The sequence below is a fragment of the Malus domestica genome, chromosome 06, assembly GCF_042453785.1.
Source record: "Malus domestica chromosome 06, GDT2T_hap1".
Lineage (NCBI taxonomy): Eukaryota > Viridiplantae > Streptophyta > Magnoliopsida > Rosales > Rosaceae > Malus > Malus domestica.
The window spans coordinates 6,799,908-6,809,276 of NC_091666.1; the positions used below are offsets into that span (position 1 = coordinate 6,799,908).

General features: G+C 40.9%; 1 protein-coding gene across 1 annotated transcript; it reads right to left on the bottom strand.

Annotated features, from left to right (window-relative positions):
• Positions 1-6,895: 6,895 nt before the first annotated feature.
• Positions 6,896-7,558, bottom strand: LOC103437048 (uncharacterized). The gene has a single exon (XM_008375511.3). It carries the CDS (start codon positions 7,556-7,558, stop codon positions 6,896-6,898), a length of 663 nt encoding a protein of 220 aa, XP_008373733.3.
• Positions 7,559-9,369: the final 1,811 nt, after the last annotated feature.

The window sequence follows — 9,369 nt, forward strand, 5'->3', positions numbered from 1 at the left end:
CCCTGCACTGAAGCTTTGTAGGTGAAGCTTTGCAAGTGAAGCTTCGAAGCTAAAGCTCTGTAAATGAAGCTTTCGTAACTAGAGCTCTGTAAATGAAGCTTTTGAAGCTAGAGCTTTTGTAAATGACGCTTTTGAAGCTGATTAACATGAGTGATGCTCATGAATGTTTATGTTGATTGACATGAGTGATGCTCATGAATGTTTATGTTGATTGACATAAGTGATGCTCATGAATGTTTATGTATGATTTGATGAGTGATGCTCATAAATGTTTATGTATGATTGGCATGAGTAATGCTCGTGAATGTTTATGTATGATTGACATGAGTAATGCTCATGTATGATTTGAAGTACTGTGCATACTTTTGATCACCTGGTTGGTGGCATGAAGGAGAGTACGGGTTGTACATTTCATCACCTGGTTGGTGGCATGAATGGCTAGTTGCCAAATGATATTAGAGTATGGGTTGTACATTTCATCACCTGGTTGGTGGTAATAGCGGCAGGTTGCCGAATAATTTTTGGAGTATTGGGCATACTTTTGGTCACCTGATTGGTGATAATAGCGGCGGGTTGCAGAATAATTTTGGAAGTAATGGGCGTACTTTTGATCGCCTAGTTGGTGGTAATAGTGGCAGGTTGCCGAATAATTTATGGAGTATTGGGCGTACTTTTGATCGCCTGGCTGAAGCTATTTTGGGCTTATGGGCCTTCGCCCTCTCCAACATGCCAGCCCATTTGTTTTGGGCTTTGCCCTTTTTTTTTTTTTACCCTCTGATGGGGTTTATACAAATTTCTCCGAAAGATAAGAAAAATAAATTGCATCATACAAAAACAAGAAAAGTAAATCATATTATTCTGGTGTGGGTGTTTATTCCTTTCTTTAATATCTTCTTTCCAGTTTGTCTCGTGGGTTTTTTTTTTCAGAAAGTGGGTGTGGTGGGAACATGCAGTGTAATGGGAACCTTGCACCAGTTCTTATCTTATTCATGAGTGCTTCTCGTGGATGTTTTTCAGAAAGTGGGTGTGGTGGGAACATGCAATGTAGTGGGAACCTTGCACCAGTTCTTATCTTATTCATGAGTGCTTATCGTGGGTGTTTTTCAGAAAGTGGGCATGGTGGGGACATGCACTCCCCCTCACTGATTTGCAGTGGTTTCAACCACAAGTTTCTTCAACTCTTTGTCTAAAGCAAGCCACACCCATCTAGAACCCTGCAAAGCAGCGCCTCCCGTGTTGATCTTTTGTACCAATGCATCAAAATAACCAAGACTCGTGTCAATGGCCCGGCCCAGGTTACTATGAGGGGACTGACCGCCACCTTGATTAATAGGGGTCAGATTCTTCTAGAAAATCGAGTGGTTGACATGACCTCCGCCATTGAACTTAATGGCACTTTGCAACTTAACAACGGCAGCAGCATCGCCCTTGCCGATGGTGTCATGGAGCTGCTCGAGAGTTTTGTTGTAGTTGGTGACGTAAGCTTGGTGGTGTTTTTTATAGTTGCCGATGGTAAAGAATTAGCTTGAAAACCTCAGGTCCTCGTCCTTCCATCATCACCTGTAAATCTCTTGAATTCCCAAATAGCGACAGCTTGTGGTGTAGGAAATCAGCATGCAGGTTTTGCCGACGGCGCCATCGCCGACCGTCACGCACTTTATGAACTTGGAGGCGCTCGTCCTTTGTCGGTTGTGTTTGCTGATCTCGAAAGATTTGTACAGACTCGATAGACTCAGCCAAAACGAGCGAGGTCGGGATCAGGAGCTTCTCGAAGATGATGGCAGCGGCGGCGTTGGAGAGATTTGGCAAAACCAAACCATGGAGAGAGAGAGCTCGATCTTGCTGGGAAATCAAAGCATGCAAAGCCGCCATATTGATGAAGAAGTCGAGCGATTGCTCATGCATCCGAATAAATTCCCAGTGTCCCAACATGTGGTAGCAATGTCTGAGGCTTTTTCTCCTCCGACGATGGCGGTGATGGGTACGCCTTTTTCCCGTCATTGGTTTTTGGCTTTGACAAACCAAACTACTCCTTTATCTTCTCTAACTTTTCAAAAATCTTCTTCCTGATCTCGGGATTGACAACACGTGCTTCCACAGGTTCTATTGGAAGGGTGAGTGCCGCCAGTGTCCAATAAGCACAGATAACATCACATCTCTTGGTGAAACTCCAAAGGCTTTCGGAGCCTCTACTTTTTCTTTTCCCTCACTTCTCAACTGAAGAGGAAAAGCTCTCTTCTTTGTGGTGGTGGTGGTTGACACCGACACCAAGCGCTTCGTGGGCAACTGGGTTTCTCCGACTGCCGCAAGAAGACGCGAACCGCCCACCACATTGCTGCAACTAGAGAATCCATATGTCTCTCTCGGAAAAGATCTCTCCGGTGGAATCTCCGGCGTCGTTGCTCAGTTGGTAGCAAGCGAAAATGCAAAGGGAGAAATGAGAAGCTCCAAATGCAAGGAATTGGTGATCAGCCTTTATAAAACGAAGACGTTTTGGTGAGGTTGTGCTCTGCGTTGAAATACTTTGGGTTTTTACAGATTCTGTGATTTTGCAGATTCACGGCGGAGGTGAAAAATTGAGAGAAAACCGACATAACTTTTTGTGACGATTCCCAAAGACGGCGCCAAATGTTGATGCACAAAACCGAAGGTCTTGGAACAACGTAAATCCGACTGTGAATCTGCATGAAATGTAAATAACACAAGATGTATCGTGATTCACTCCAAGGTTTGGGCTATGTCCACATTGATTGTATTGTATTTCTCTGAGAAGTGAGGGAGAGAGAGCTCTAAGAGTGAGAGCGTTGAGAGGGTGAGGAGCCTTAGGAATTGACCTCCTCTAATTGTGAGGGTGAGGGGTCCTTTTATAGAATAAGGACTCCTCACTTATTACATATTTGCCCCTTCCTTTATCACATAATTACATTTAAGTTCCCCGAATATTTGTATGATATCTAAATACGAGGCCCTAAATATGGTGTAAACAATGTGAAATGCGAAGGTGCTTTTTTGCCTCCCTTTGAGGGTTAATTTGTTCCCATGCAGAATTGTAAGAATAATTCTAAGGGATAGCTAAATTAATCATGTAGGACTGATTAAGTTATACATACAAGTTAATCATTATTTTTATCAGCTATATTTATTTTCACATTGAAACTTGGATTTGAGAATAAATTGGCGGTCATGGTATAGCTAGGTTGCCTTTTTCTTTTTGTTCATGGTATGTCTACCTTCACCGAACACATATGGTTTACTTTTTTATTTTTTTTTCTCTATTAGTAAACATTAGGTTTACTTTAAAATCATCTAAATAATTAATAATTCCAAACAAATGTTTTGGATTACTCATAAAATGTTGTGGTCTATTTTATCTGATAAGGTTAAAGCGGGGCCGGCGGTAGAGGGAGAGAGATTGAGAGAGATGTATTTGTAGAATTGTAGGGGAATGTGTGTTGTTATCCCTCCTACATTGTGCATTTATTTATAATAGTAAAAGGAGAGAAGATATTCCTTCTTCCCCAAGTTATACAAGTTGTAATAGGAAATGATAACTAGAATCAAATCTAATTTAGGATTTACACAATCACACTTAAACTAGGAATGTTTACCACATAAAACAGGTTGTTACCAAATTTTGTGCAATTGGTGACCAATATAATTGATAAATTATTCATAATCCTTCATTAAATTGATGAGTTTTTTAGTAAACTTAGTGCAAATGCGGCATACTTGTTTGCCCGTATATAAGTCTCAAGATTACTACGTCATAAATTTAATAAATTAACATACAATCAATGAGACATACGGCACAAATTGACACAATTTCAAGATTACTACTACATAGAATTTCAGATGAAGAGATGAAAAAATTAATTTTAGAAATAGGAGTAGAAAATATTTTAGGATAAAAAAATATAATAATTTATTAGAATTGAAAGTAGAATGTAATGCAGCAGAAGAAAGTAGTACATCAGGAGTAGAAAATCCAGGATACACAGGTAGAACTGATCAACAATTTTTTAGACCAACAAATGAACAATATAAAGAACAAGCAAGAGTAAATTATATGGATGAAAGTATGATGAAACCACCTAGAAAAAATAGGATTCCATATTTGAGAGGGTTAGAATAAATTAATATAGCAGGTAATATATTAAACTTAGATAATGTAGATCCATAAGATTGGGAGAGAACAATTGAAAGATGGGAAAAAGGTTGCGTACATGCAGCATTAATGTTAGATTTTAGTAATTCACAAAATATGTTAGACTATTTTGAACATACCTTAGATGGTTTAGTTTTTTATTATTTTCAGTCATGGAAAGTACAAAATCCAGAACAACATCAGGTAGCTAAAACGCATTTTAATATTGATGGTTATGTTACTTTGATTAAACAAGAATTTTTAGATCATAATAGGTTAGATGGCAGAAGCGAACAAGAACAAATAAGAGCAATTCGAAATTTAGAACAATTACAAATTTGTGATTTACAATATATAGCTGAGTATACAACAGACTTCTTTAAATATTTAGGAAGAACAGGTAGAATTAATGATACTAATTTATTAGATACTTATATGACAAAAATAAAAGGACTAATAAGAGAAAAGATTTGGAATGAATGACAAAAGCAACAAAAGAAAAATGATATTGCAATATGACCTAGAATTCAACATGTATATGATATACAAAAACAAATTAGGAAGCAATTTTATATGAGCTGTAAAAATATAGATTTACCACAAAAGTATGGTTGTCATAAGAAAAATAAGCATAAGAAAATATACAAAAAGAAATATAAGTCATACAAACCATATAAACAGTATAAGAACTTTAGCATAAGACCTTCAAGAACATATAGGAAGAGAAAATACATTCCAAAACAATTTAGGAAAAGAAGTTGCAGACCTTGGATTAGAAAATATAAAGCGCCAAAAGATAAGAGTGGTTGTAAATGTTATTCATGTGGAGTTTGTGGATACAAATTTTAGCTTTCTCCTTTTTTGACAAAATTGCACCTACAAAACAATCAACACCTCTGGTCAAGGCCAAGAACCTCATGCGCCCACGATGAATGGGGGGGCTTTGGCCGAAGAACCTCCGATGCCAAAGTTAGAATTTAGTGAGAAAAAGTGTTTAGAGGATTTTTGGGAGTTTTGCAAGAGTATCCACTTAGCTTTTTAGAAAAAATAGGGTCCTATATATAGGGAATGAGGTGGCCGGCCCTTAGAGGATTTTGTGTGAAAATGGTGATTAAGTTGGTGATTAATGGATTAATTCCTAATTAATCCATTAATTAGCCTAATTAATCTAATCTGTATGGAAGGTTTTAAAGGTTATAGAATGAGGATGGATGAGACAAATCTAAACTTGTTACCTATTTTGGGTACTCCTGATTTGGTTGATGGATGATTCTCCACTGCTCGCGTGTAGGAGACCCGGTATGCCTCAAGGGTAAATTTGTCATCTTCACCCAAAAATCCACGTGTCGCCTTATGATTATTTTTGGCTCCACAAATGCCCCCACACCTGCTGGGCTGCTCGTAGGAAAAGGCAGCAGGTGTAGAGATCTTCTTGCTCTAGGAAACTTATGACTACTTCCTGTTTTGATGTAGATTCCCTCTTTAATATGAAATTAGATCCTTCTAGGAAAGGGAAATAAATTTCTCTCAAAGCCTTTTTTAAGTCCACCTTAAGTGGGTTATTAAATCAATTTTGGAGAGTGATTTATTCTACCCTATAAGAGAGAAAAAGCTTAGAGGATATTTGTTCTCCCTCCTCTAGTAATCTTCTACATCTTGCCCGTGCAAAGGATCGTCTTTCGTTGCTTTCTTCGTCTTCTCCGTGCCGCACCAGTGTAATAAAAACTTAATTCTTCTTGTCTTCTTTTTGAGCGGTGCTGCCATGGGGCAGTCGTCGGGGTGGTGCGAGACGTCAGCTGGCAAAGGCCAGGAGTCGGCTTGGTATGGACCAAGGAGGTGATGTGGTAGGGGCCATTGTTTGAATAGCTCGGCTTGATTGAAGCCAAAAATTGGTCCTGCATGGGCCGAGGAATTAGCGTGGAATGGGCCATTGTTTGGGCTACTACGTCTAGGCTACCTGGTGAAAATAAGAAAACTGCTTGAGTTTGATTTTTCAACTACCATAGATGGAGCAGTCACAGATGAGGCTACCAAGATCGGAGTTACTGAAGATGAAGTGTCGGATGAGCGAACTGTTAAGTGTAAAAGTGGCTGCTGCCCCCTACCCATTTGTTGCTTAGTTGATCTTCAAGCATTCGATCTTTTGAACTATGTGGTCTTCTCGTAATGGAGAGCAACCCTATATGGGTTTTGGGGAATTAGTTTACCCTCTCGTACTGGAGAGCAATTAGTTTATCCTCTCACACTGGAGAGCAGACCTTTTTGGGTGTTACGAGAGTAGACCTTTTTGGGTGTCAGGGAATTGGTTTACCCTCTTGCCCTGTAAAGCAATTAGTTTATCCTCTTGCACTGGAGAGTAGACCCTTTTGGGTGTCGGGGAATTGGTTTACCTTCTCGCACTGGAGAGCAATTAGTTTATCCTTTCACACTGGAGAGCAAACTCGTATGGGTTTTTAGCAGTCGTTGTGGACAGTAGTTGAGCCATGCTTATGAATAACTTCTTGAATCTTCATTGAGAATAAAGAAATAAATCAACTGTGCTGGAAGGCAGAAACTGCATAACAAACTAGATAATATTCGGCTTGTGAAGCCTTGTTCGTCGAGCTGCTTGATACTTCAAACTTATTTGGAAAAAAAAAACCCAAATGAGGTTTAGGGGGTGATGGCGACTTCCCTTGCTTGTGTAGGCCATTTCGTTGACTTGTCAAGATACTCGTCGCATCGGCCCTCATTTGTCAGCTTCTCAAGATATTACTTCCACTTTAGGCAATCGTTGGTAATGTGGCCTGGTCCTTGATGGAATGCGCAATACTTTGTATGATCCAGCCTGGTAAGATCACCTTTCATGGGTGGCAGCAGCTCGAACCAAGGTTCGTACTTGAGCTTGTGGAGAATTTGGCCGATTGGAACTGTGAATTTGGTGAATGTTTTAGGCGCTGAGTCTTTTCTAGTTGGGGAACGTTCCATGTGCTTCTTTTCCGACTCATTTTTGTTAGATTGCTTGGCCTCGTCCCATAGTGCATGCTTTTCTGCCAAAGCATACGAAGCTGCTAAGGTTAGTTCTTCTCCCATGATCAATTTTCCGAATAAAGGATGTTCGGTGGGAAGTCCATTTCTGAATGCTGCTGTTGTTATGTCTTCGTTACAACCAACAATCTTGGCCTTCTCCGCTTTGAATCTCTTGACATAGTCACGAATTGTCTCCCAAGGGTCTTTTACGATGCTGAAGAGATGGTCGGATGCCCTTTTGATTGAGCGGTTAGACGAATACTCCTTAGTGAAAACAAAGGAAAGTTTGTTGAAACTCCGGATCGACTGCGATGGCAGAGTTTGAAACCAGTCTTGCACCTCGCCTTGTAGAGTTATGGCAAAAAATTTGTACATAAGCGCATCGTTGTTCCTGTAGAGGATCATGGTACTGCGATAGTGCTTGAGATGTCAATCTGGATCTTCATCTCCCTTATACGAAATAAAGTGAGGCATAGTGAACCCGCGAGGTGGATCTGTCCGGATCTCATTCGTGAATGGTGACATGCTTATGTTGGTCATGTCTCGTCAAAGCGCATCATCAGTAACCTTGTTATGTTGGAAATTGTGCAATCATTTGGACTTCTTGAATTTGCCTTTGCTGGGGCAGTGGAACTTTCAGTTGTCTCAAATCGTGACCTATGGGTTTAGGCCGCTCTTCCCTATGCTCGACTCGTCCATGTCACGGCTGCGGTGCATGTGGCATGTACCTGGCAGGCGAACGGGCCGTTCCTAGGCTGCATGTTGAACTTAAGTCGGATTGAGTAACTGCTTCTCTCCGTCTGCTGTGCTGCCTACTCCGATGTGAGGTGGAGAATGCTCCTTGCGAGCTAGTTGTGAATGAACATTTCACCTGGAAGGTTGTCCATGTTGATAATCGGAGTGTGATCTCAACCGTGAACGTATGCTCGTCCGTGGGCTTGATTGGGAATGCACGCTCATCCTCTCACTAAGACAAGCTGGTTAAGGGGCTGTTTGTCGGGACGCTGGTGGAGAGGTTCATCTGCCCTTGTCTTACTTCGGGACACCTCGTCCGAGGCACGTTAGATCTCGGTGTGTTGCAAGAGTTGATTCACCAAGGTTGTTTGTTGTGCAAGGGCGCTCATCAACTCTATGACTTGTCGAGACAAGTGTTGTTCACCATTTAGATTGGAAGAGCTTGGAAGGAATGTGCCTTCCTGAGCCGTGGAAGTGTGGTAGACTCCGGGTGTAAGATTTGAGTTGGGAAATGTCAAATCCGCGAAGAAATGTGGTGAAAATGTCCCCAACTTGATCGTAGGTCCGGATGGTTGAGATAGTCTTGGGCCGACTTAGGCTGCTTGGGAGGTCATGGGGGCAGGCTGGGCCGCAGAAGTAGGTTAGGCCAAGGGAGTGGGCTGCCTGGCAGGAGTAGGCTAAGCCGCGAGAGTAGGCTGCTCGGCGAGAACAGGCTGGATCACGGGAGCAAGCTGGGTCGCGAGAGCAGGTTGCTCAATGCGAAGCTTAGGCTCAGGCCCGTGCAAGCTTGGATGGCATGGCTTGGGCCATGGTGGAACCTTGTGGTGGTGGTGCCATTCTGCTTACGACCGCATTTTGCCTCATAGATCTCCGCGATCCCATTTCTTGAGTATTGAAATTTTCACTTGTGGAATTTTCTAAATTTCTAGCAATTATATTTTTCTTATACGTTTTATCAAAGAACCTTTGCAAATAAAAAATTCTAATAATAAGAACGTATGAAAAATAATCAAATGATCTAAAAAATAGAGAAAAAACCTTTTTATGCAAGAGTCTTCTATGAGTATGGATTTCAACTCTCAATGAAAGCACCAATTTGTGGATGCAAATTTTTGCCTTCTCCTTCTTTGACAAAATTGCACCTACAAAACAATCAACACCTTTGGTCAAAGCCTCACGCGCCCACGATGAATGGGGGGGAGGGGCTTTGGTCGAAGAACCTCCGATACCAAAGTTAGAATTTAGAGAGAAAAAATGTTTAGAGGATTTTTGGGACTTTTGCAAGAGTATCCACTTAGCTTTTTAGAAGAAATAAGGTCCTATATATAGGGAATGAGGTGGCCGGCCCTTAGAGGATTTTGTGTGAAAATGGTGATTAATTTGGTGATTAATGGATTAATTAGGAATTAATCCATTAATTAGCCTAATTAATCTAATTTGTATGGAAGGTTTTGAAGGTTATGGAATGAGGATGGATAAGA